Genomic DNA, 27152 nt, shown 5'->3' with positions numbered 1-27152 from the left:
ACAGGCAGAGGCTATAATATTGGCCAGCTAGCTACAGTTAATATACATACAATACCTTCCCATCAGCTATCTAATACATATATAACACCGTCTTTCCAGGTAAGACCGTAGAAGTATCATACCGAGGAGACGTCGGCGCCACCGTGAAGGACATCCTCGGCGGGCTGCGCTCGGCGTGCACATACGTCGGCGCCGCGAAACTACGCGAACTGTCGCGCCGCGCCACCTTCATACGCTGCAGCCGGCAGGTCAACGACACCTTTTCGTAATTCATGGGACCTTAATACTACTCGATCCTTGCCAACTATCTGTTTTTTTCACCGTCAACGGTGACAAATGTCCAAAAACGAGAAAAAAACGCCGCCACTGACTGTGACGCTGTTCGTAACTGATTGCCATTTGGTTATGACATGGGACTAGAAAATTTTCTCCGCAAAATTGGCAAGGGCATAGATAATTTTAATTTTAAACTTAATAAGTTAAATATGTTACTTCTTTGTACATGTGGTAATTTTTTTAATTAAAGCTAAGCTGCGCTAAGCTTTTAGCTTAGCTTGGCCAATTTTATATGTGGCTTTCCATTATAGAAGGGTCCTTATGCTTTTAGCTTATCTGAAATTTCAACAGAAATTCTGATAGAAAGGTCCTTATTGCACCCTTCTCTGATGGAAAGCCACTTATAGCCAGCCTAGTTCTGATAGAAAACCAATCTAATTCCTGTATCACACAATTGCAAACACAAGTACATTAAATATATATCTGATTATAAGTACTTCGTTATAATTTGCTTAAATATAAATGCAAACAGTATTTTAAATTTAATTGTGTAGTTACAGCTGCATGTCTTGATTTTTCATACAAAATAAACTCTTATTTACTTACTCTTTATCTGTACGTGTTTGGAAAAGGTCTGTTGTTCCGGTTGTTTTTTTAGTTTCGTAGTTAAGTATTTTTTACTGTTCCACTGGTGCTAATACTTGAATTTATTTGAGCGGCTTTACCCAACAGTGGGACTTGAGCTAGGGTAAATATTTTTTATTTTTTATTTATTGATAATGGGAAACAAACAGTGAAAGATGACACATATAGATAATTACACTTAAATACATACATAAGCCAAAACAGTTTCCACTACTGAAATTAGATAATTATGGTTGCTCAGACAAGACTTGTTTGTACAATTCAATTAAACTATCTCTTAATATAAAGTGCCAATGTAAAGGGTTCTATTCGTGAGGAGTTGACGGGCGGAAACAATTGGTACAAGTTAAGCATCTATCATTTAATTCTAATTTTTATCTAAGCTAAAGAGGGTGAAACAGTACATTCAGCGTGACAGTTACCACGGGATACAATTCTTAAATAATAATGATAGAAAAAACTTAATAAGAAAGAATCATAATCCACTGGAATGCAAGGAAAATGTACGCAAGCTAACCTTGCTAAAAAAACACATTAAAAGTAAAATTAAAAACAAAATAAAATACTAAATAAAAGAAAAAAAAAACAAAACAAAAATAAAATAATATGACAGTAAAGAAACAAAAAATAATAAAACAAAGTTTCAATCTGTGCGGTTGGGATCCAAACTCGGAACCTCCTGCGGCTCAAGTCAACGCTTGAACCACAAACTCGGAACTTCGGAACCTGCTGCTTATATCTCAACCGCTTGGACCACTTGGCCAGAAGTGCTACACAGACTGTGGCGAACAATCAATGAGTATTTGCGGTGACGGGAGTAATCGGGAAACATAGTATATCGGGGGTAATCTTACTATAACTATAAAATAGGAATCCACATGACGCATGGTGTATTTGTTTAAACTTTATTGCCCAAAATATATACAACAATGATCAAATGGCGGACTTACTTAATGCCAAATGGCATTCTCTACCAGTTAACCATAGGGTCAACCAGCGACACACACCTACAATTGGTGCGAAGAGATTGGAGATTTGAATAGAATGGCACTGGAAAATTTGATCTGAAATATTGGGGGGACATCTTACACAGATCCATCTAGCCTCAAACTAAGCAAAGCTTGTACTATGGGTGCTAAGCGACGATATACATACTAATATAGATAAATACATGCTTATATACATAGAAAACACCCATGACTCAAGAACAAATATCTGTGCATGAGCACACAAATAAATGCCCTTTCCGGGATTCGAGCCCAGGACCATCGGCTTCACAGGCAGGGCAGGCACTACCCACTAGGCCAGACCGGTCGTCAATTACTACTAATTACTATACATAGATGTCGGCAGGAGATTTGACATGAATGTAAAATAGTGATCATTCGCAAAAACATATTCACTCAGTCATATGAACGAATTTGAATGAGTGAATGTGATTCAAATTCACGAGGCTTAAGCCACTAAAATACTTTGAACTAATTGGGTAAACTATCGGTGTAGTATCATGATACCTAAACCGATAGTTTAACCAATTAGTTCAATCACAACAATGTGGGTAGGCTAAGCGATAAGATAAATGAATAAAATAGTCTATGCTCGGTAACGGTCGTTTGTATATCTCCTGAAATGGCGCAGTCGGTAGGATACGAACTTACGCTCCCATAGGAAATCTGCTTTCCAAGATCTACGAACCAACATTCTTACGAAAAACGAACCAGAAATACGAAATTAATACAAAAATAAAAATTAAAATATTGATATAACATGCGATTTTTTAGATTACGAAAAAATAATAGTAACTAATTGTAATATTCGTGCTTTACTTCAGCTCTAGTGGCGATACCTACTCCATAACGCGTAGGTTTTTATACGCTATGTACGCGGTAGTGGATTTTAACATTTATTTACTGACTTATAATCTATAAACTCTTAATCTATCATACTCTTTTTGCGATCGCTAAATATTTTCGCTAACTAGAACAAATCAAATAGCCTAGAAACAAATGAAGTGCACTTGTCTGTATTTGTATGTTGTGTAATTTAACTAGGAAATGACTTTATCAGTCAATATTTGTGGCATATTGATCCATAAAATGTATGTTTTCTGATTGAAAATCCCAGATTTAAAATCTTTCAAAAATTATTAAACTGGGACTTTGTAGCATTTAATCTTTCCGTGAAAATACGATGGTATAGGATTATGTAATACATCCGTAGTATCTGTACCTACTACTTACCTACATTATGATCAGATTGATATGTGCAAATAACGTAATTTTAATAGTCAAATTTGTATAAATGTACCCTTTCCATAGGCAAAATTCTCTCGATACCTTCATAGTTTTAAATTAAGTCAAACTGAGTAACATAAATTAGGTTAAATGTTGTTGTCTCTTTAATTTTCTGTGACAGAAAAAGCTAGACTTTGTTTTAGAAATGTCATTTTAGAGATTTTTTTTTATTACTTGTATTAATACTTATGTTGCTAATAAAATAAATGCACAATATACAAATGAAATATTGATATACCAAGTACAAATTACAAAAGATTTTTTAAGCTAATTTTAGTTTTGACTTAGGTATATTTTATTTTTAAAGTAAATTGTAATGACCAGATAAATAAGATAAGGCGTGGTTGTTTTAAACGCTCTACTTATAATTAAAAATATAAATTTATATTCCTAATCGTCGTTTAGCATAACCACGTCCTAAATCGATGTTTTCTTTAAATATATAATTGTTTTACTTATTGGCGAGTTTTATTATTCTATGAACATAGGAACATAGGTATATAGGTACCTATAGATATTATTATGAACAATTAAAGTCGACCTTATAACAACTACCCATTATTTGTATAAAAGTACCTAAGGTAATAAAAAACGGTAAGCGGCGGTAAACGGTAAGGTAAAAAAGACGTGTAATTGGAAACTTTATTCTTAAAATTAAGTTTAGTATTCCTTCTTACCTTTTTATTCCTTCTTGCAATCCAGCGTTGTACACAAAGAATTCCCGTTGAGTAAACAGTAACAAATATTACAATCGACTTTATAAGCGTTTCCTTTCGGGCAGTTGGAACCATGCTGCAGCATCGGTATTATCTCCACAGATATGCTCGCCTTGTTGCATTTCATGTCGGAACATATTACTGTCTGACTATCAGAGAGGCATTGGCAATGATTGCAGTCATTAACGTAATTATGCAACGGCTCGCAGTAACCGCGCAAGGAGCTCAACTCGACACTCTCACTTTTCACATTCGAGCATATGCTTTCAGTCTCGCACCACTGCCATTTCTCATCATTAGACGTAACGCAGGAACATTTCAAGCAATTCAATTCGTAAGACGTCTGCAGAACGCAGCCTTCCCTTATAGTTCTCAGTAAAGACTCCTCCTTCCTGCAAGGTCTTACTGTGCACGCAAACATGGTTTTTCCAGATTCATGTTTCAAGCAAACGCAAGTGTTGCAACCTTTTCTATACTTGGTTCCAATCGTGCAAGTGTGGAGAGCTACTGGGCGTTCAACTAACTCGAAATAGCGCTCATCTATGTCCAAAAGACGCCTTCTTGTTGGCGCGCTTACATTTCCAAGACAGCGCTTTGCCGAGCATACCATTCGACCTTCATTATCGCAGAAGCACAAATTGCAATCGACATTGAATATCTTATTAGGAGGCTCGGAATGGCAGTAATAACGGTCTTCAACTTTCGTGTCTGTGCAATTTCCGCACAAAAGTCTGTTATTTCTCAAACAAGTGCAGGTTTGGCAGTCTAGTTGGTATTTCTGATCCACCGTACACTCCGCGTAAACATCTACAGATTCCTCTAATTGTGTTGACCGTTCTTTCATTACTGGGTCGTCTTCGTCGCATTCCTTTTTGGTGCATAGCTCGGGATCTAACTGTCCCGTGCTGGGACAGAAACAGACGTTGCATCCTCGGAGATACAGTTTCATGGGGTCACAGGTTTTTTCGCTGGAAGCTTGAACGGCATGGAGTACTTGGAAGACGTCTCGGCAGATGGGGTTGGGCCAAATGCCGTCCTCACCGCAGACGCAGAGGACGGAGCCTCGGCGGTAGTGCACGTGGGGCTCGCAGGCCGTGGGGGTTGAGCGCCAAGCGCCGTGACCTTGCATGCCTACGTTGATGTCTTGTATGGCATCTATAGAGGAATTGGTTTAAGTGATTATCAAGAAAAACTAAATTACGTAAAAATATTGCTGTAATAAATAATCAGTGATATATTGCTTTGTGGATGTTGAAGCGAATCGGCACTCTGTCTGAAGGAAATAGAGGATTGCGGGCCCGATGTAATATAAAGCGAGTGTAAGTGATGTCAAGTAATATGATCAAGAAATTCAATTATTTATCGAAATAATTTACCGTTGAAATGTCCAAACATGTCGACTTGATTACAGTTCCGGGCCTCACAGATGTACGCGCTGTTTTTACAACGGCACCAATTGCAATCGTTCAGGATTTTGTTTCCCTTAGCGCAGTGATTGCGGCGTATAACGTCACTTTGCTCTGCAGAAAGTCTTGATTATTAACAAAATTATTTTTATTTCAAATATGTACAAGTGTAAAAATATGGGTGCATACAACTTACTCCAAAATATGTCCCATAGTTCCTTATTCGCTGACATAAGAGCTATGGCCGCTATGGGACATTTTTGAGTATGATGAGTGCACGCATATTTTTACACTTGACTGTACCTAAAATGTAGGTATACTGCTCATACATACTACCGTATTTTAGCGTAAGTATATGGTGGAGGTACTGCTACTATTCCCTTTCGGCGCTAACCTTTTTCGTATAAACTCTGAAGGCGACTGAACTGAACTAGCCACCGAAACAAGCACTAACAAATTTAATAATTGACATAATAAATTAATTATAGCAAATAAAATGTATCTATTATGTAAATAATTATATCAAATAACGAGACGTGTTTAACCAAAAACTACATTTTATTCAGTGAGTATATGTAGGATTCATTTAAAATATCTAGTATAAAAAACGACAACTTAATAAAAATTATCCCATAAAACCTGCACATAAAACATTCCCTTTTTTTGCACATTAATTGCTGTTATAAGACGAATATTTCATGTCGGATATGAAGAGATCATTATAGTTAACAAGATTATAAGAGTGGTTATACTTACCAACATTTTCACAAATAACAATTGTAAAAGCCAGAGAAATTAACCACAAAACTGTGGTCGCCATCTTGAAATATCAACTGGCAAATTCGTTACATACAAGTTGACATGAATGTCAACTTAGCAATGCATCCATCCATGCATTAAAATAGTAATTAACTTCGATGTCATTGGATAAAATTGAATACCCAGAAAATAAATTTCTAATTAGAATTTTAATTGGTTTTGATAATACATGACGTGATAACAAAATTCAATTTTGTTATCCTAAGTCAAAACATTATGCCAACACAGTTTTTACGTATTCCATGTTCAGCATACTAAAACACACAAAACTTGTCAGTAGAAAAAGGAGCGATTTTTTTTATTTGCCGCCTTTTTAACCGACGTAGATTTCAAAAGGAGGAGGTTATCAATTCGGTTGTATTTTTTTAATGTTTGTAACTCTATCATTTCTCAACCGATTTCGAAAATTATTTTTTTGATTGAAATTACATACATACAGATTGGTCCCGTTATTGTCCAAACCCAGTTCTGATGATGGGATTCATGAGGAATCGAGGTAACTCCTCAAATGTTAAAGGCATACATATAGTGATTTTTGTAATTTCGTCAACAAAGGGTCTAGCAGGCTAAGCGAACAAGAAGTGCCCCCAACGACGGGTTTGGTCATTCTTTCAGGTGGTGTACTGGCAGGTCCTAAGAACACTCTATGCTTAATATCAGTCCTCGATCTTCATTTGTTTCGAGTTATTCAGGATAATGTAAAATAATCAGCGTATCATTGAAAGTGTCATATTTTGTAAACTGTTCAACTTAGATTAACCAAACAAAACTATATTTGACAATAATAAAATAGACTACAAAATGCATATACCCATTACATACACATATAAAATATTTGCATAAATCTTCGTGCGTCATGTCAAAAAAAACATTATCGAACAAGTAGTTACTAGCATATATTTTATTTTATTTTATTTATAAATAAAGTACCAGTGCAGTGTGAAGATAAGTTAGTATGTAGGTATACAATATTTTCTAATAAACCTATTTATAATGCATCGACGATGACATGTCAACATTGATAACATTTGACACAATACTATCTACATTTGTTTTTTGCATTTTGTGACAACAAACTACTTTATAATGAAATAAATTGCAAAAAAATTATTACACAAAAACAAACGATGTTTTAAATGTTGATACTAATGCGGTTCATTATAGGTCTGAATTTGTGCTAGTAGTTAATTAATGAGTTTTGGTTGTCCTCTGACTGTATGTATATTAGTAAAAACAGGCGCTTTTCAATCACATTTTTTGTCAGTACAAAGCATTTTGCCATTCTTCAAACAATGACATAAATTACATTTAACATTAATAGCACTCCCCAGCTTACACTTCCCGGTTTCAACTAATTTCAGCGATCGTCTCACTTTTAGAAAATTCCTAGCTGCATCCAAATGATCATAATTATATGTCATGAGCGGTCCTCCGTTATGTTTTCTATGTCTCCGATTATTAGCATCAAAGGTGGCTGCCATATCTATTGTCATATCATCTGCGTTCATTTTGTTTTCTTTACCGTCTGCATCATCAACATCATAATAAGCCATCTGAAGCTGATCATCTACTGGTCCAGATCTATTTTCTGTTAATGCTTTAACTTTATTTATCTTCCTTTCAACCTCCTTTAGGTCGTATTGTGTAGTTACCTCCGTATTTTGACTAGTTTTAACGTCCACACCATTCGACCAAACTTCATCTTCGTTGGATGATATACTTCTCAACCTGTGATTTGGGACCAAGGCAGCAATCTCCTTTAAAAGTCCAATTCCGCAGTGTACTAAGGTAGTCGGCCCTAAATTCATTTGACCTTGTCTATTAGTTTGTGTAACACTGGTGCTGCACATGAGCTTGTTGGTGTCGATGCAGTAACAAAACTGGCATGGCGCCAGAGAATACCAGTTCTTTACTAGGCACTGTCCAAATAAATTTTTGTTTGCTTCGTTATTCTTCCTGAAATGAGGCTTTTTTACGTCGCATTCATTGATAGTGCATCGTGTAGAATCTACTTCCCCGTTATCATTACATCTGCATATATTGCACTCAATTTGGACGTATCCTTGGGGTTCACATGTCTTTTTCTTTATTGATTCCAGTGGTAGATGACTGAAGACATCGTAACAGACTTTGTGAGGCCATTTGCCTTCTGCTGAGCATATACAACTTGTGAAGCCCTGCTTGTATACAACGTTGGGTTGACATGCTGTTGGTTTCTTTAAGTAGATTACTGAGACTGGGGACAACGGTGTTGATTAAAAAAAGGGTTGATCGTAATATGAAAAAAATGCTTTAGAGTAAAATTACAGACCTTTATCACAATCTCTCGCCTTGCAGTGGTACACCCCTTTACTTGTACATACACACTTGCTACATAAATTTTCGACGGTATCTCCATAGTTACATGATTCCAAAGTCAGCAAATTAACTGCAAAAATCATAAACTTCACAATATTTTTTACTTAATAACGACCTACTTAAATACGTTAACCACTATTATTTGCGGGTTTGCATCAAAATTCACATAACGCATTTAAGAACTTTGTAATGGCTGTCTTACCAGAACTTTGAGAATGTGTTGAAAACACATTCTCTAATACAAATATAAGTGTGAGTATACAATAAAGCATATTTACAAAAGAAAATTCCTACATTTGAATTCGTGTTTTAATCAAATCCAATTAGAGAATCCGACGGTTCATGCCTCCGTGCACTCAAATACACCTTCGACATTTACTAATTAAAAATAACCTATACCTACAACTAGGGAACAAAACAAATTATTTTTATTAAGTGATTTTTTTTTTTATAATTTTAGGATAAACAATTTAGAAGTTATTCAAGAAAATAGGCAAAAAATGACCATTCCCCCCCTCCCCCTTTATCTCCGAAACTACTGGGTCTAAAATTTAAAAAAAAATACACAAAATAGATCTTTACCTATAGATTACAGAAAAACCTATTAGAAATTGCAGTCAAGCGTGAGTCGGACACACATTACTTAGTTTTTAATCCGACCCCTACAGGTTTTTTGAAGACATTTCACTCACGTTTCACATAAATAGTTATTTGTGCAACAAGAGAGGAAAGTTGGTTTTTCTTGCGAGTGTTTATTTTGAGTCCCGAGAAAGCGAAAGATTCTATAATTGAATCACGAGCGAAGCGAGTAATTCTAAGGTAGAATCTTGAGCGTAGCGAGGTACTCAAAAACACGAGATATAAAATAACTTTGCTCTCGTGTTGCACACATAATTTTTCACCTCAGTAGTGAGAACATATTAAAGGTTAAAATGTATTTCGAATTACACAGAATAAACAGAAAAAAAAAGTATTATAATATGTACGATACTATAAGATACGATACGATACGAGACGAGACGAGACCGGACCGGACCGGACCGGACCTGACCGTACCGTACCGTACCGTACCGTACCGTACCGTACCGTAGTATGAAGTTCATGGCCTTCACTAAATTAAAAAGCTACATTGTTTCACTCCCTGGAGTGAGGAAAGTTGCGCTTTCCTCACTCCAGGGAGTGACGAAAGTAGGTTTGTTCGAGCTGCTGAGGTGAAAAATACATTCCTTGTTTAAATTGTGTAATCTACGGAACCCTTGGAACGCGAGTCCGACTCGCACTTGGCCGGTTTTTTTTTTGTTGCCGAGCCTTAGCCTAAGCTATAGGTAGACACCGGTTCGGGCGGTTCGATTCCAGCCTCGTCCACTGCAGGGCTCGGTAACTTTTTCTTTAGTATTTGACACCTATCACCTATCTCAGTCTATCAAATCTATTTATCGGTATTTAGATTGAACTACTTTTTTTACATGACTGCCTATAAAAATGTTCCATGTTTGTAGCATCAGTAAATTCAGTAATACCCCGCTTTACGCGACCCCCCGAATTATGGTAAATGGTATTTTCATTTCTCATGCTCTGAAAGAGGGTCATTGTTGTTCTAAAAGGTGTGCAGAAAATGATACGCGTCTGCACTAGAGCATTTTACGTTCGAAGTACGATTTTTTTGATTTTTTTACGATAAGCAATTCAAATTTGAGTTTAAATGGAATTGTTATACAATTTCCATTCTGATATTTGACTCTCCATTCCATAAATAATGATACTTTTGCCTAAATTGCTAACCGAAAGTACCCTTAAGAAATACTATAAAAATGTATACTTGGTCATGTTTTAAAAAAAACACATGCATTTTACTTTCCTCGTATTCGAAATGAAAAGTAGAGTGTTTAACTCGGGTGAAAGGCGTCATTTCAGCCTCGGACTGTTGGCGCTCTCACTGTGTTCGAGCACCAAAATACCTCGGCAGAAATGAGTGCCTTTCATCCCTTGGTTAACAATCTACTATTTCATAACAACGAAATATTGCATACAAGTTTTATTTGTCCCATTTTAAGATTTCGTATTTACACGGCCCGAATGATAAGCTTTTCAGATCAGCCAAATTCAATTTATTTCTTAGTGAAATGTATTAGCAAAAAAATAAAAATCGACCCGATTTAATTGTATTTAAGGATTAAGAAGTTTTTGCACTTGCCTTTGTGTTAAACGAATATTTGATAGCTGTTGGAATTCCTTGTATAAATAAATAAAATAAATAAATAAAGATTCAAAGATTTCTTTGTTCAACATATGTAAGTTACAAGATGTTTTTAAATAAATATTTAAGTATCACTATGTCCTGCCTATTGGCATACAAATTCAATAAAAATACACACTAATCATAATATCACAAAAATAAAATAAAATAAATACTACGATAAATATGATAAATATTTAAATTCTTTCTCTCAAAAACGTTGGTTCAACTCCTGCGCATGCTGTTGCGGTGCTGCTGAAGCAATGCTCGCGAATCATGATGTCCTGCTCGCACTCGCAGACGTGGCATACGTCCCTCGCTGTCCCGTTCGTCGCGCACTTGTAGCGAGTGTGCTGGTGTGGCGCGAGAGCTATTTTTTCCACCGTCTTGCTGACTGTGGTGCGGGCTGCGAGACAGTGTTAAAATTTATTAATTGTATAATAATGCAGATGTCAATCACAATGAAAAAATCAACGATGATCAACTCTGGCTAACATAGGATTCGAACCCACATCTTAGTTAAAAATTGTTAAAATACCTACTAGCAACATTTAGAACTAATTTTCCCAGCAATAACATTTTTAGTATCTTTCTGTGAATGAGGTGCCTTTTCTGAGAATTCGACATTATAATTTATTTATTTATTTACAGATATAATTTTATTTATTTATTTAAACTTTATTGCACAGTAAAAATTATACTAAAAACGAAATTAATGCCAAACAGAGATCAAACAGTAATAGGTGCACGAAGTATTTACAAAGCATGAAATATTAAATATAAATGTAGATCTACAACGGCCATATTAAAAAGTAAGCTCACCTCCACTGCTTCTCACTGTTCTCGTGTATGAGAGCCCAGTAGCATTACATTGCGTTGTGTTCAAATAGCGGCAATACTCTATGTTGTCGCTGTCACCCACGACAGGACACAGGCATTGTTGACACCTGAAAACAAAACACAGTTGTTTGTAGAGTAAGTAACTGGTTACGAATAGGGAAATATTATTCCGTGCTACGAGTTGCGAAGAAATTAGTTTCCGTTTTGTATTGGGACTGATTTTTATTTTGTTGTTGATTTTTGCCAGATTTTTGATGCCAGATTTCGATAAAATTTGTTGGATAGATTCCCTATTCTGTACAACATTAGCGCTATTTTACCGTATTTCCTACAAAATCTTTCACTGAGTTACGAATACGTATGGAATTTTCGTAACTGAACAAGAAAGTATGAAAAAAAATATTGCCCCAAATTGGGATTTCGTATTTTTTCCGACCAGAATTAGCTCTTCAAATCCACAAAATTATCGAAATCTGTCAATAAATAAAAATCGACCTCGACCCACATGGGGTCAAAACTGGTCGCACTGACAATTTAACTTTTTGTCGTAACTAAAACTAAAAACTGCCAAAGTCTATTGATAGGTGAAAACCGCATGAAAATCCGTTTAGTGGTTTTTGAGTTCATCGCGAACATACAGACAGACAGACGCGGCGAGTGAATTTGTTTTATAATATGTAGTGATTTTAAATGTGTATTTAACATACCCCTTAATATACAGAGATCCTGATGAACATTTTGTACCCGGTTCATTCGCTGATGATGACATATTGTTGTAAACGAAGCACTTTTCTCCAGGTTCTGACTTTTGCGTATTCGGGAAAGAGTCAGCGATGCCGGAACTCATATTTGTTGGGGTATCCTGAAAGTTATATAAGTATATAGGTACTTATAGACTAGTAAGTAACCCGTTCTAATGATACTGATGATAGTCATTACATTTTTTGTATAGTTATCGATGTTAGAGTATGCTAATATACTTAGGGCCACGATAGCTCTCAATTGTGAGAATTGAGATATTTTTCGTAACCGTGCATCTTCTCAGCGAACGCTACCAGATAGACTATATGTGCTATACAATTATTTGAGATGCATCTTTCTTACCTTTTTTGTAGTTTAACTCTTGTTGTTTTATTGATTATTATACCAACTTTACTAGATATTCGAACATTTTACATGATACATAACGTAAGCAATTGCCCAAACAAATCACAAACATTTAATTACAAAAGTACTTACAATGCGATCCTTTTTATCCAGATTATGTCCTTCACGAACGGAGCATGTCGCATACATTCTGAAACCCATCTCAGGACACACGCAAAAGTGCCCGTCGATTGTAAACTGCTCGCCAGGGAAACAATGGTCCAACTTCTTTTCACTGACATCACCGTTATCTGGAAGTTCTTCTATAATGCTGTTGGAATACTGGTATATCTTCTTCCATGTCGTGTTAGCCTTTTTACAATCATGTTTAGTACAAACTCTGTCACTTTTCGTGCCGTCAGGAGGACATATGCAGATGTTGCATTCTTCACTAAAAAGCTTCCCAGGCACACACGCACCGGATCGGAGGAAATTGTCTTCGCAGATATTCTTAGTGCACTTCGCCACGTTCTTGGTGCCGTCATTAGGACATAAGCAAATGTTGCAGTCGACCTCGTAATACTCTAACGGATCGCAGTCAAAATTGTCTGTAGCGGTCACCGCTTCCACGTCACCGCAACGGTTTTTCGTACATGCTCTGTCCTTTGACAGACCATTATCGGGACAGATGCAGAACTTACAACTAATTTCGGTTATAGATCCAGGGGTGCATGTTGGTAGTTCTTTAGCCACGGGCCCATGAGCTTTCTGAGCTTCTTGAATTATCCGTATGGCTTCGCAGTCGTCATAGGTGCACCAATCGGGATCAATACTTCCATTTTTTGAGCAAAAGCAAGTGTTACAGTCAAATTCTATGAACGTGCTTGGCATACAAGGTTTATTGAAGTCTATATTTATTTTACTCTCTTTAAAATCAAACTTTAACACAGGATCTTCGAGATTTAAGGATTTCTTAACGGCTACCAAGCAAGATTTCTCTTTAGTGTGGCTGTCGGGGCATAGGCAGTGTTTATCGTTTTCTACGTATATTGAATTCTGTTCGCATGTCAATGCATTAGAGGTTGTATCAAAAGCGTGCCACTCTAGTAGTTGATGATTTTTAGAGTCTCTGAAAACTTTTTCCAGAGCCAGTATTTTGTTTCGATATGAACAACCTCTTGTGCAGTAATCATGATGCGTTGAACCGTTGCGAAGGCAGAAGCATTCCGTGCAGAACGGTACCATTTCTCCTGGACTGCAAGTGCTCCTTACGCTGTATTCATATAAATATGTTTTTAAGCAGTTAAGTTCTAAGCAAGTTTGTTGGTTAATCGTTCCGTCGGGATTACAATGGCAGTATAGACATTGAGGCGAGGTGAATTGGTGAGGAATGCACATTTTTGTTTCTGATGTTAAGGCTTGGAGAACCTTAAATCTAAATGTGCCATCACATACTTCCTGAGTGCAGGAAGAGTCACTATGTATCCCATCACTTGGACACAGACATACGTTACAATCATTTCTGTAGAACGAGTGAGGTGTGCATGTACGTGATAGACTTGGCTTTGATTTGGATGGACAAGTTTCTATACAATTGTTAAGGCTGAAGATTCCTTCGTCAGAACATAAGCATTGGAGACAGTGGAAGACATACAATACACTTGGTTTGCATGTGTTTTTGTTAGATGCCAATAGGTCAGATATAGAGGGAGTTCTTAAGGCTGTACAAGAATTATCTTTGACGCAGTGTACATTGGCGGTTCTGCCTGACTCTGGACAGACGCAGACATTACAGTCGACGTAGTATATCCTTAGCGGAGTACACCAGTGTCCTATAGAATTAATGGCTTTCGTGGCTGGGATTGTTTTTTGGTCCTCCGAACAGTTGATATTGTTGCAGAGCAGTTGTCCGTTGTCCTGGCAGACGCATTGGCTGCAGCCGTGCCATACCGTTTGGCCAGGCGTGCAGAGTTTGTGGCAGCTGGCTTCAGTCCACTGGCCTTTCCCGTCGCAGTAGCATATGCGGTCATTCAGAAAAAACTGCGTGTTCGGAACGCACGTGCCTTCGGAAAAATGGAGGATTAACGGAATATAGACAATCAGATAATGGAATAAGGAAAGACACTTACGGAAATTGCATCTTGCGAGCCGAAGAAGACACAGTAAAGTTAGAAATGTCACGATCCTGAACATTTCTAACTAAATACTTCCAAAATTTTGAGACTGTTAAAAAGTTAAGTTAATTAGCAAATTTCACGCACCATGTAAGCTAATAAAAAGGTACTAAAATATTTGTTTTTAATTTTACGCGCTATATTTATTAAGTTTGTGGACTTTTAATTAAGGCATTTGATTATGAACGAAATTGACAATTACAAGTTGAATAAGAAAATTTAATGAGCCATGCGACCGCTGTTCCCAATACATTTACAAAAGGTTTTTTTATAATTCTCTTGGCCATACAAATTTGACCCCTAATTCCCTAAAAACTTAGGTTCTTGTTTCTTATGATGTGCTTATATATAATGACCGGTCAGCCGTTGAGTTAATTAGTTGTTGGTCTGCTAAGGTCTATGTCCAGCGTAATATTCAGGACAAAGTTGACATCGTTACTCTGGAGGTTATCTCCTAATCAATAGCTCAATGAGTAAATGACCCATACGAAAAAAGGTTCCCTCTATTTTATACTTTTAAACGAGCAGTTATTGTATATATATTTCGGGGATCTCGGAAACGGCTCTAACGATTTCGATGAAATTTGCTATATGGGGGTTTTCGGGGGCGAAAAATCGATCAAGCTAGGTCTTATCTCTGGGAAAACGCGCATTTTTGCGTTTTTATATGTTTTCCGAGCAAAACTCGGTCTCCCAGATATTTCGTAACTAATTACCGAAGTTAGCGAATAGTTAAAAATACTACACCTTGTAACACCACTGTGTTGGGTATCAAAAGAAATCTTAATAGTATTTATTAAATTAATTCAGAAGTTTACGAAGCCTGGCCGTGACTTCAGAATCAGATTAAATATTGAGGAACCAAAAATCTGTAGTCTACTGTTTATCTACTGAGATACTTATTACCTAAATGTTGTTTAATTATTTAGGTTTTATAGTAGAAAAAGTATTATTTTAGTTGTCGTAAAAAAGTATTGTATACAATAGTAATGTATTTAATATTACTTAAGGGAGCGGTTGTTTTATACGAAAAACGCAGCGTTAAACGCAATGCGTTTGCCGTACACCCATTTTACCTCAGATAATCTAATGACACTACATTGTTTTACGCGGTAAACGCAGAGCGGCAGCGGTAAGCGCATTGTCATTTTTCCTACATTCCGTTACTCGCATGCGATTATCGTATAAAACAACCGCGCGCTTTAGGCCACGAAGCTTGCTGAGTGGCCTAAACACGGCACTCGACTGAAAACCCCTCTATTAGGTATATCACGATTGTATAAAATACTACTTTGTATTTGGCATATCGAATGTCATTTTTTTTTATCGATGGCAGTCCGTTAAGCTTATGGATGGTATAGAAAGGATGCCAAATCTCTTATGGCAGAATTGTTGCAAAAGTGACCGCTTTCAGCTTTAAATAATAGTCCCTGATCTCTCCGGTGGCGCTAGTTAGGCTCTGGAACATGAACCATATAAGGCAACAAATAACCCGACCAAATTACGTAGGTTGTTTTTGGTAGTATTTCGGTATATGGTGGCGCCGCCTAATTACTGTTTTTTGATGGACACTTTTCATACATAGAGATTTGGCGCCTTTATATAGTCTCCATGGTTAAGCTTGCTCGTTTATCTTCATTTGGAGAACCCTGTTTTAAATTACTTCATCAAGTATGATGGTTATTGATATAGTATATACAACAAAATTTTAGGCTATAAGTCCATTTTAATCGGCTTAATAATGAATAGATAAGGTTTACAAAACATGTTGAATAATCGTTGCGTTCAAACTTTTAAAGCCCGTCCCTCTCCAGTTGCGTGCGCAGCTTCTTCAGCCGTTGCACCTCGGTGTGCTTTAAGCACCGCATCAGGGTGCAGCGGAGGGTGTTGTCCTTCTGGCAGTAGCAGCGGTTGCAGTCGCGTCTGCATCATGTTTATCAGATATATGTATTAGATATTTACCATGGACAAAATAATAAATCTGATTTATAGAGCCATAAAAGCGTGTCAAATATTTTTGCGGCCTTCGAAAAATAACATATAATTGCAGGTGACTGTACATGCTGCAGTATATGGACTTACCTAAGGGCGCACCAGAGAATTAATGGAACATCCTAATAGCGCGAATTAAAAGTACACAGAGCACTCATTCGCTGTGGCTGAAATTGGTCAGGAGGGGGGAGGAGTATGATCATCATATGGACTTACTTATAAACCATTCCTTTCGAACACTGGCGGTTCTCCTTAACATCCAGGTCCAGAGGTGGTTCATACTGAATGTCTCTTCTCCCGTTTGGAATGCAGTTTGATTGGGCTTCACACTTAAGTATGCCATTAATACAAGAACATGAGATGCAATCCTCGGTCTTGTTTCTGCCCACTGAACATTTATTTCCTAAACAAAAAGAAAAATTCAATTCGGGAACTCTTTTTTATATACGTATTATCATTATTATGTTTCCAGTTGTCACTCAATTTCTCAAAAAAGACTAGATCGATTTGGAAAATCGTTTTTTCAAAGCATTCCATTCCATTTCATTCCATGTTTGTTTTTGTTAATGATTATTTATGGCAGAACATCGGACATTCAACAGTTTCAACTCCACTTCAAAATACAAAATGACAACTGGTAAAAATGGACACTTACCAGTCATTACCAAAAAGGTCTAAGGATCATGAAATTTTATGATTGGTGGTAGCTTTTGGAGTTCTTAAGAAACGAAGCATAAGAAGCTGGGCTTGGCTCGGTAATCATCAGTATAAAGCCTTCATACTCACCAGTCATATCTTTAGCCAGAATCCTATTAATATCTTCATAACTTGGGCACAGCAGATCGTTACACATAAGATTCTTATTTGCAAGGCAAATGCATGCGTCACAGTCGACTCGATAAGAGACTCCGGGTGTGCAGTTTGATGACTGGTGTGGTAGTGATGGCAATTGCTGGAGCTCTGAGAAAGAGTAGGAGCGGAGGAAGCTGGGCTTTGTTGGATCTGCGAAAAAACTATTAATTGACTTTCCATGCAAAGTTTCGTTAGATTGGGAAGGCCTATGTGATTAGTACATTATTTGCTGTTAACTATCAGTTCTATTCCGCATCATCTCCCACGCATTATCCTGGCATTTTGCCACAGCTCATGGGAGCCTGAGGTCCGCTTGACATCTAATCCCAAGAATTGACGTAGGCACTAGTTGTTACGAAAGCGACTGCCATCTGACCTTCCAACCAAGAGGGGAAACTAGGCCTTATTAGGATTAGTCCGGTTTCCTCACGATGTTTTCCTTCACCGAAAAGCGACTTTAATAAAGATTTATTTAAGCCATCCAAAGTGGTCAAACAATATCGCTTGTCAGGGTGATGCATGAAGTATTAAGAACAGCCTTCCTCTTTAATTTATTAAAACTACGTACACTTATTAGCCAACTTGCAATCCCCATTCCTTCCACAAACGGGCCTCTGTTTGTCATCGCAGAAGCACCTCTTGCAGCCCCTCTTATAGAACTTTCCCGGTGTGCATTTGTTTTTAACTTCTTCTAGGACTTCGCTGTTTGTAGTGTTTGTGCTGCCTTGCCTGCGTTGAGCTGAAATTATCTTAGCACGTAATTGTTCGTTGAGCGCTGATTAAATATGTAGTTATCCAGTTTTGTTCGCGTGTTTAATGTGGCGCCATTTTTGTTTTTGGTGGGCGGAATGTTTAGTTTTTTTCTCACTAGATCTAATAGTAGTGATTCGTAAATAAAATATTGCAAACATGGTGATACAGTAGGCTGCAGAGTTAAATGACCCCCCTGCAATCCAATTTCTATGCAGGGGGGGGGGTGTCACTTAACTTTGCAGCTTACTGTTCATGACATATATTAATAGATTTGTGAGTATTAAATAAGTAATTAGTTGGTAAAAAATCCAAATTACGACCTCTTACCACTTAGTTTTGCGGCAGTAACAACATTTCTGTTAACACAAGTGTCCCGAGATTGGTGAATAATACTTAACGTCATATTTTTAAGGTAAACGTCCCAGCGTTTGACATCCTAATAAACCAATAATTAACGGCCCATTTGACACATCTATTGCTGCATTAAAATTGTCAATTATCAGGTGTCCAGCACTGGGGCGTATGCGTTATTTACCTAGCAAAGCCTCAATAGCAGCAAGACAGCAAATCGCCGCAACCACCACCAGTCCTAGCTTTACCATGGCTGCACAATCAATTACAGTTATTGCCTCTATTACAGTAGCCGCTGTTTTATGACTATTAGACGATAATTCATAAATTGCCCAATCGATAACTTATAATGGGCTACTTTAATATAGAGTCAAATCAGCTGGACTGCGATTACACTAAAATTGCATCAACATTAAACAGCACTGGTATTCTGGCAATGCATACCTATAGGCGTCACGTATCATGCAAGGAATATTAACAATATACTTATTGTTCTGAATGCACTTACTTTAAGTACCTATATAAAGTATACATACGAGTTTTTTGCAGATTGCAAATCTGTGAGTGTAAAAAAACTTGAACTACGTTTTTCCCATATACGTATCCTTGGTATTTCCCGTTTAATTTAGAGATTGTCTGATCGGCCCTGTTAAATTCGGATCTAAGATCTAAAATCTGTTTAGGATAGCCGGTGGCCCTAAGAGGAAATATCATGGCTCGGAACCGGTTTTTTTGAAAAACCCGAAATAGCACAATGTTTTTAATTATTTTATGCTCTTTACGTAGGACTGAATCGTGTATTTAGGTAACAACTATTATTATTTGTCCCATTAAAAATGAAGTAATAAACCAAAGGAAAAATAACGTAATAATACCGGTATTTTTTGTGTGGAGCAATAACCGGTTCCTAATAGCCTTGGATAATATGACTTGGAGCCATCCCACAGCGTATCCCGAGCGTCGGCATAGTCAGCTCTATGGCTGCTGTTCGCCGCAACGTAAGCGCAACTGCCGGCCTAGCCAAGGTGTCAATCGCTATCGGCTACTCAGCATGCTTATCGTTAGTTACGATTACCCACAACTTATTCGTTGTGCCTTATTGTTTACTTTATAATTGTAACATATATTCAACTTTAGTTTGGGTTAATGTTTTAATTGTAGATGATTATTGTGTATGCAAAAAACGTAAGCTATCTGTGCGAACGTACTAATAGTTATGATGTTGCTTACTTATAGTAAGCATTAGTGGTATTATGATATTAATCATGCCAATGTAATAAACACTGAGTTGTTAAAAAGTTTATAATGAGCGCCTACAGCTCACTAAACTGTATTAAATTATTGTTATTACTGTCTAGGATGCCAAATGTACACTAGATTAAGTAATTACCTTGTAATATATTGTTAAATAAAGAACTTATAAAAAAAAAAAAAAAAATCGCTATCGCTACGACAACGAAACGCTTTGTGTCTCTCTATCACTCTTCCATATTAGTGCGACAGTGACAGTTGCGTTTCGATCGCTACGGAGCGTAAGCGATTGGCATGTTGACTACGCAGCCTGGTCAGCGGTCAGCGACACCATTTTCCATAGCGCTAACTAGACACCGACGCTCAAAAGACGCTAGTGTGGGGTTTCTCAGTAACTTAATAGAAGACAATCGAAAACTACTTATGCTCATTTATTAACAAAATCTTAATAACAAAATTAAGCTTTTCCTCCCTGCCTTCCGCAATGTATAGTCTACCCAGTGCTTCCGTATCCTGTGAGCATAGCTGGCTTGCGCTTTGTGGAGGCAACTCTTCTGTGCAAAAACACTTGTTGCAGGCTCGCCTGCAGGTAAAATAAATTTACAGTTAAAACGAAAGTGGACGACCGCCCCGAAATCGACTTTTTACAAACGTAGTCCCTATTTTCTTCTCTGGATGTTAATATTATAGAAACTATTTGAGTTTAAGCATTTAAAAGTTTATATGGAATTAGTTTTTCGCGCTAACTTTTATAATAATATTATCACAAAATCGAAAAAAAATTAAACGAAGGGGCATGGTTAATATACCTACATCGAATTACATAACAATATTATCTATAATGTTAATATCCAGGGAGGAAAATGGGGACTACGTTTGTATGGAGAAGCGGTTCTCCCCTTTCCTCTTAAACTTACACACACGTGTGGTATTCAAAAATCGTGGGACCTCGACTGTGCTGAAAAAAAAAAACAAAAAAAAAAACAGAAAAATTCGTTATTGAAAATCTAAATATTTTGAAATATGTCTCACAATAGTTTAATTTCGATTGTAAACAGTATTAGTCCCTGTTATAATTAATGCCTGCATTATTATTATTATTGTATAAAGTATATATATAAGTACGTAGATGCAGTTTTCTTACTTCATTCAATGCAAGTGGTGTTTACCTTTAAGTCATTGTTACGCTAAGCGATAATAGTTTAAACGTTTGTAGTTATACTTAACAAAGTGTAAACAATTGTTGGTGAACTAATAAATATAAAATAAAATAAACAAATAATGCAAAAAGATGACGTTTGCTCTTATTTTGATACGATCCAGAAGAACGCTCACGCTGATTTGCCAGATTAGTGGATGCGAAATGAAGTGACAGTCGTGCGAGAGATGCGCGCCAATCACCAAGATGATCGTAAAGGTCGTATCAAAACCAGTTGAAAACCGCAACAAGTTAAATATAAATCTTCTTAGCCGTCACACAGTTGGCAGACATTGGTGCCGTCCACGCGTTGACATAGCAAGCCCATAATACCTACCTAACTACCAAGGACACTCACTTGTATATCATCCCCGGGGTGCATTCCTTTCCTGAGTGCTCCTCGATCGGTTCATGTTCCTTCGACGGCTTACAGTTGGGTTTAGCGTGGCAGACATTGGTTCCGTCCACGCGTTGACATAGCAAGCCCATAATACCTAACTACCAAGGACACTCACTTGTATATCATCCCAGGGGTGCATTCCTTCCCTAAGTGCTCCTCGATCGGTTCTAGTTTCTTGGACGGCTCACAGTTGGGTTTAGCGTGGCAGACATTTGTCCCGTGCACGCATTGACATAGCACGCACTCCAGATTTTTATCTATAATGTCAAGATCGTCGCATGGTTGGCCTGTAGATCAGGATAGCAGATTTTATTTAGTTATCATGTACCCTTTGTTTGACATAATTATTGAAAGTCGTAATGTAATGATTGTCATATTATCATTAGTTAGTCATAATTCTGAAACCGTTAACTTTTCAGGATTTTCCTCAGGTAATCCTATAGATAGGTTAGGTTAGGTTAGATTTGTTTTATGGCAATCCTGAAAAGTTACGCGTTTCTGAAAAAAACAAAAAAACAAATTATGACTAACGAAAATGTGGACAAACAATACATTATGACTTAAAACTATATGGGAAACAATAGAGGCAGCACTGTATCATGTATGTGTCATGAAAAGCCATCGGATTTTAGGGGGCAAATTTTATGACAGATAGAGAGTTCCTAAATCGATAAACTAACTCATTAATCGATATTTTTCCAATTACAAATCTTTTACTCGCTCTGTTTTTTTTGTCTTACAAGAATATTTAGTACCGAAATTTAGTAACAGGCTGTATAGCCAACGTGCCAATCGTTAACGCTGCGCCGCGTATCGTAGTAGCCTCTCTCTATCACTCTTCCATATTAGTGTGACAGTGACAGTTGCGTTTCGTTCGCTACGGAGCGTTAACGATTGTCACGTTGGCTACGCGGCCTGGCATAGATATACTTCGAGTATGTTCATGCTAAGTTTCATGTAATTTTAGCGGCTTTCTTGGCAACGGGTTCGCGTGACTTAAATTAATTTAGTTAGGTATCTCATTACAAAAATACAGAATGCCCACCTAACAAAGCTTTCGCCTTAACTCTGTGCACATCGTCGTGACTAGGACAGAGCATCTGGCCACAATGCAGGTTCCCGTTGGCGAGACAGAGACAGGTGTTGCAGTCGACTCGATAAGACGATCCGGGGGTATCTACATTCGGAGGATCTGTGCTTCAGAATAGGAAGCTTTTGTTGTTGCGAAGGGGAATAGTTACTGTGAGAATGGATGGCCTCGTGCGTTGTTGGGACTGCAATAAAACCAATAAAATTAGAATAGAATAGAATAGAAGAAATTTATTCAAAATTTTTGTGTCTGAAGTTTCGGTTTTTCGTCATAAATAACAATGTTTCGGTCAAAAAACTGCCGAACTTTACAGCCGCATCTAAACTGTATTTTCGGTGGGAGTGTCCGTTCGGTTTCAGCATAAAAATTATGTTTCGGCCGAAGGTTTGCTTTCGGCCAAAATGTATTTATTATTTGATTTGTAATGTATTGTCCATAGATATAGAGTCGATAATACGTTGAACCTCCAAGATGGTTCTTTGCAAGTGCGTTGCCATCCATTAAGTTTTTTTTTTGAAGGTTTGCAGGATATAGTTTAGTTTAGTTTAGTTTAGTTTATTTCTTTCATAATAATAAATTACAATATAAATTATTCTTACACTAATCTATATGAATTTATATTATGATCGTCAATTCTTCAGCATGCAAACATGTAATTATAAAATGTCAATAATGATAAATCAAAAACAATACAAATTATGAAAAACTAACTAACAATTATAAAAGGTATTGGAAAATTACCGTCAAATTAAAACTAAATAAATAATGGAATACATGTCAAACAAAAAAGGTATCTCGTCAAACTAAAACTTAGAGCCGTAATAATAACAGTTAAGAACTAATGTCAAATAAAATCCAATTTACAAAAACTATAATGTCAAACAGTTATTTATTCAAATTTTAATTCCATGTATTCTTCTACTGAATATAAAGGGTTATTCAATAAAAAGTTCCTCAGTCGTTGTTCAAATGCTTCGTCAGATATTTCATATCTAAATTCAGCTGGTAGACGTTCATAATAGGTTGGGCCCATTACTCCAGGATTCTTACATGAAAGTGCCATGCGACGCGGCACTGTTCGCAGTCTTCCCGTCGATCTGATTTAATAGGAACTTTAAATTTTAAGTGAAAGAATTTACCTAATAAAACTCTGTTTTTCATAAATAAAATTAACATGATATGACCAGGAGAGGTGCTCGTCTACTTTGATTCCAAGGTAAGTAATACATTCTACTTGTTGTATAGGTTCACAGTTACAGTTATATTTGTTTAGGTGAAAGCAGTGAAAAGTATGGGCATATAATTTGGAAGGGATATTCTTAATTGGTAAGTACGGTGAATGAATTGTTAGTGACTAGTGACTAGTGACGGTATTGGTAGTGACTAGTGACTAGTGACCTTGCTTGTAAATTGTAAGCCGATGGAGGAGGGTTCGAATCCCAGTAAGGGCATTGTGTGATAAGCACATGCAGATATTTGTTCCTTAGTCATGGGTGTTTTCTATGTAGGTATATAGGTATGTATTTATCTACATAAGTATGTATATCGTCGCCTAGCACCCGTAATAACACAAGCTTTGCTTAGTTTGGGGCTAGGTTGATCTGTGTAAGATGTCCCCCAATATTTATTTATTTTATGTTACAATGAACTAATAGCACTTTTTGCATGCTCATTCATATTTATGAAAAGTATAAATGACAAGGCATGAATTTGCACTTCGCTTTGGTGTATAAGCGTGACAGCGCTATGGACATGCATGCTAATTCGCATCCAATATGACGACGCCAGTGAACTGCAACATTGTTAACGGGTACTTCATGCAAACCGTTTCAGTTAAGCCGTAGGCCGATAGAGAAAACAAAACACAAAGTACAAAATTTTAAATTAAAGGAAAAAAGGAAAAATTTACACCGGCAGGACTCGAACCTGCGACCATTGGAACACTGGTTCAATCTCTTCTTGCCGTTACTTGCCATACTGTACCGTACCGTTACCGTGTGTATCGTGTGTAGGTACTTAGTATCGATAACAGACATTTCTGCTTGATAAAAAATTAACAAAACAAATCCTATTTTTCTCGCTTATTCATCTTTATTCATATTGATTTCGTGGTCCATTCGTACGTCCATCAATTTATTAGCACAAGTCATGGTCGTACATTGGAGATGTCTTTCTTGAGTGCAACTGCATTTATTGCATTCTTTTCTAAAAAAAAAACACTTTTTTTCAGCAACTCAGTAAATATGTCTGCAGTCTCGCCACGACTTTATATAAAAAGTAAAAGGATTAATAAGATACCCTTTTGGTACTCGAATCAAATAAATTTAAACATTTTCACAATGTAACAATTGTATACTCATGGACAAATTTAGAGGAACGCAAACTAAGGCTTAATTACTGGATTACACTACCTAAAGTAATTTCAAAATGAGTAATTAAACTTAGCTAACTTAGCGGTTTACTTCTCGTGTGTTAAAACACTCGCTACACTCAGGATTCTATTTTAGAATCACTTGCTTCGCTCGTGGTTCAACTATAGAATCCTTTCGCTTGCTCGTGTTTCAATTCCACACTCGAGGGTAAAATACAACTTTGCACCCTTGTATAACAAATAACTATTTTATAGATGGCGCCATCATAGGTTTTACCTATCTCTAGTTTTATTTTATTCTATCAGATTTGGTAGGGTTTCTTGACCATAAATTTCCAAAAAAAGAATTTGACACTCCTAGGATTGACAGGTAAAACCTATGCATGCGCCATCTGTAAAATACTTCGGCCGGTCAACCATAAAGGATGACTTACGTTAGACCGGGCCGTGACCGGGCCGGAGCTTCCGGCGCTATGTTTTCTATGGAAAGCATCACGTGATCACCTGTCATGTCATAGAAAAGCAAGCGCCCGGTCACGGCCCGGTCTAACGTGAGTCATCCTTCATGGGTCTTTTTCGGATTTTTTTTAATGATATAGGAGGCAAACGAGCAGAGAAATCGCCAATTACCCGCCATTCGGAAAGGTATCAAAATTAAGCACCCGAATACATCTTACTTCATGAATAAAGAATCTCCGTGTCTTTAGAAATCGGGTAGGTACAAAATTATATTCGTATTTACTTACCGATATACTACACCAGGCTCACACTTCTCGCCATCCAGAAACGCTTTGTCAAATTCTTTCAAATTTTTAGATAATCTTTGAGGCCTATTCGTTCCACGATGCTCCTCGGCACTTCTGTCCATTGGCGGACGAACCGTTTTTTCTTGAAGAGGTCTGCGAGGCCTACTCGTTCCAGATACATCCTCGGCACTCGAGTCCAAGAAAGTTGCCTGCAAGAATGGTGTCCGCCCTTCAGCTCGTTTTGGATAACGAACCGTTTTTTCTTGGAGAGGCCGAGGACGTCGAATTCTCCGAGGCCCTCTCGTTCTAGGTTGCTCCTCGGCACTTGAGCCCAAGAAAGTTACCTGTCAAAACACAGATTCAAAGTTTCACGATTGTTATTACACTTTACACGATGAGTCGATGATACACCTAAACGAGACTTTTAGCATAAATTGTTACAAATTATTATAGTGCGTTTTTTAGACCTATGTTCCTGTTTTTTTTCTATCGAGCGAATGTCAAAAAATCAGGATTAGAATCGTTGAAGTTACTAGAGAACATTCTCAAGATTGCTAATTAACTTTTTTGGTATTTACGAGTACAAGTTCGGAAAAGGGGAAATTCGACATGAGTGGCGATAAATAAAAAAACGACCGAAGGGAGTGCGAATTAACTATTCGCACGTCGCACGTGTATTGTACAACGTTTTACAGTACATATTGCCCTTAAAATTTTCGACATTAATAAATAAATAAATATTATAGGACATTCTTACACAGGTAAGCCCAAGGAGGCTTGTATTATGGTACTCAGACAACGATATACAATAATATTTAAATACTTAAATACTATGTATTAGTATTATAAAACACCCATGACTCAGGAACAAATATCTGTGCACATCACACGAACCCGAGACCATCGGCAGGGTCACTACCCACTAGGCCAGACCGGACGTCACGACCTGAAAGGGCACGGAAAGTGCTCTTTCCCGCACTAGTGTGGGAAAGTAGCACCATATGTACGGGTACTGTAAATAACTATTACCTGAGACTGCCCTTCAGTTCGTTTTGGCGGACGAACCGTTTTTTCTCGAAGAGGTCGAAGGCGATGTTTGCGAGGGATGCGAATTCCCCGGAAAAGTTTTAATGTCTTGTCTTTTTTGGGACAGTTCTTTTTTGTGCAGCGGAGAAATCCGGTTTTTGTACATGTGCATTTGTTGCATTTTCTTCTGTGAATTGTAGTTATATATTAACATGAATATATAATAAAATTGTAAATTATTCTTCCATTAACCGATTGTGAAAATCAGGCAT

At 37.2% G+C, this 27152-nt stretch overlaps 6 protein-coding genes across 7 annotated transcripts in view; 1 reads left to right on the top strand and 5 right to left on the bottom strand.

Annotated features, from left to right (window-relative positions):
• The window catches only part of LOC134751118 (GMP reductase 1-like), a 37364-nt gene extending 33691 nt beyond the window's left edge, over window positions 1-3673 (top strand). The window contains exon 8 of the mRNA XM_063686473.1: window positions 100-3673. Within this exon, the coding sequence (XP_063542543.1) occupies window positions 100-269 (170 nt within the window). The 3' untranslated portion in view covers window positions 270-3673. The remainder of the gene's footprint in view (window positions 1-99) is intronic.
• A 172-nt stretch (window positions 3674-3845) lies between these two features.
• Window positions 3846-6205, bottom strand: LOC134750841 (uncharacterized). Its single transcript, XM_063686075.1, has 3 exons — window positions 6094-6205; window positions 5308-5451; window positions 3846-5086 (listed from the first exon to the last, which is right to left on the bottom strand). Exons 1-3 carry the CDS (start codon window positions 6155-6157, stop codon window positions 3897-3899), a joined length of 1398 nt encoding a protein of 465 aa, XP_063542145.1. The 5' UTR covers window positions 6158-6205; the 3' UTR covers window positions 3846-3896.
• A 1154-nt stretch (window positions 6206-7359) lies between these two features.
• LOC134750915 (uncharacterized) lies at window positions 7360-8882 on the bottom strand. The gene is made up of 3 exons (XM_063686157.1): window positions 8717-8882; window positions 8468-8584; window positions 7360-8392 (listed from the first exon to the last, which is right to left on the bottom strand). The coding sequence occupies exons 1-3, from the start codon at window positions 8784-8786 to the stop codon at window positions 7401-7403; spliced, it is 1179 nt and encodes a 392-aa protein (XP_063542227.1). The 5' UTR covers window positions 8787-8882; the 3' UTR covers window positions 7360-7400.
• Window positions 8883-10946: 2064 nt separating this feature from the next.
• LOC134750995 (uncharacterized) lies at window positions 10947-14984 on the bottom strand. Of its 2 annotated transcripts, XM_063686301.1 has the most exons (5): window positions 14806-14983; window positions 12830-14739; window positions 12298-12452; window positions 11573-11697; window positions 10947-11156 (listed from the first exon to the last, which is right to left on the bottom strand). In XM_063686301.1, exons 1-5 carry the CDS (start codon window positions 14867-14869, stop codon window positions 10948-10950), a joined length of 2463 nt encoding a protein of 820 aa, XP_063542371.1. In that variant the 5' UTR covers window positions 14870-14983; the 3' UTR covers window position 10947. The 2 variants fall into 2 exon arrangements, with proteins under 2 accessions (XP_063542371.1, XP_063542370.1); XM_063686300.1 differs by having other exon boundaries at window positions 12830-14984.
• A 1659-nt stretch (window positions 14985-16643) lies between these two features.
• LOC134751051 (uncharacterized) lies at window positions 16644-19070 on the bottom strand. The gene is made up of 5 exons (XM_063686386.1): window positions 18983-19070; window positions 18263-18433; window positions 17629-17844; window positions 17059-17245; window positions 16644-16773 (listed from the first exon to the last, which is right to left on the bottom strand). Exons 1-5 carry the CDS (start codon window positions 19047-19049, stop codon window positions 16644-16646), a joined length of 771 nt encoding a protein of 256 aa, XP_063542456.1. The 5' UTR covers window positions 19050-19070.
• A 1531-nt stretch (window positions 19071-20601) lies between these two features.
• LOC134751266 (uncharacterized) lies at window positions 20602-27152 on the bottom strand. The gene is made up of 6 exons (XM_063686649.1): window positions 27133-27152; window positions 26884-27067; window positions 25855-26063; window positions 22693-22847; window positions 21606-21934; window positions 20602-20632 (listed from the first exon to the last, which is right to left on the bottom strand). Exons 1-5 carry the CDS (start codon window positions 27150-27152, stop codon window positions 21759-21761), a joined length of 744 nt encoding a protein of 247 aa, XP_063542719.1. The 3' UTR covers window positions 20602-20632; window positions 21606-21758.

The sequence above is a fragment of the Cydia strobilella genome, chromosome 21, assembly GCF_947568885.1.
Source record: "Cydia strobilella chromosome 21, ilCydStro3.1, whole genome shotgun sequence".
NCBI lineage: Eukaryota > Metazoa > Arthropoda > Insecta > Lepidoptera > Tortricidae > Cydia > Cydia strobilella.
This window is presented reverse-complemented; position numbering and strand designations above follow the sequence as displayed.

Coding starts and splice junctions, on each gene's coding strand:
- LOC134750841 (XM_063686075.1), bottom strand. CDS start 6,157: ATGGCGACCACAGTTTTGTGGTTAATTTCTCTGGCTTTTACAATTGTT. Junction 5,452..6,093: donor TGTTATTTGTGAAAATGTTG/GTAAGTATAACC, acceptor GACTTTCTGCAG/AGCAAAGTGACGTTATACGC. Junction 5,087..5,307: donor CATGTTTGGACATTTCAACG/GTAAATTATTTC, acceptor ATTCCTCTATAG/ATGCCATACAAGACATCAAC.
- LOC134750915 (XM_063686157.1), bottom strand. CDS start 8,786: ATGCTTTATTGTATACTCACACTTATATTTGTATTAGAGAATGTGTTT. Junction 8,585..8,716: donor AACACATTCTCAAAGTTCTG/GTAAGACAGCCA, acceptor TGATTTTTGCAG/TTAATTTGCTGACTTTGGAA. Junction 8,393..8,467: donor GGCGAGAGATTGTGATAAAG/GTCTGTAATTTT, acceptor CGTTGTCCCCAG/TCTCAGTAATCTACTTAAAG.
- LOC134750995 (XM_063686300.1), bottom strand. CDS start 14,869: ATGTTCAGGATCGTGACATTTCTAACTTTACTGTGTCTTCTTCGGCTC. Junction 12,453..12,829: donor TGGATAAAAAGGATCGCATT/GTAAGTACTTTT, acceptor TATAACTTTCAG/GATACCCCAACAAATATGAG. Junction 11,698..12,297: donor GGATCTCTGTATATTAAGGG/GTATGTTAAATA, acceptor TTTTGTTTTCAG/GTGTCAACAATGCCTGTGTC.
- LOC134751051 (XM_063686386.1), bottom strand. CDS start 19,049: ATGGTAAAGCTAGGACTGGTGGTGGTTGCGGCGATTTGCTGTCTTGCT. Junction 18,434..18,982: donor TGCTATTGAGGCTTTGCTAG/GTAAATAACGCA, acceptor AGATAATTTCAG/CTCAACGCAGGCAAGGCAGC. Junction 17,246..17,628: donor TCTGGCTAAAGATATGACTG/GTGAGTATGAAG, acceptor CTTTTTGTTTAG/GAAATAAATGTTCAGTGGGC.
- LOC134751266 (XM_063686649.1), bottom strand. CDS start 27,152: ATGCCTGATTTTCACAATCG. Junction 27,068..27,132: donor ATGCCTGATTTTCACAATCG/GTTAATGGAAGA, acceptor TACAATTCACAG/AAGAAAATGCAACAAATGCA. Junction 26,064..26,883: donor GAACTGAAGGGCAGTCTCAG/GTAATAGTTATT, acceptor CCATTCTTGCAG/GCAACTTTCTTGGACTCGAG.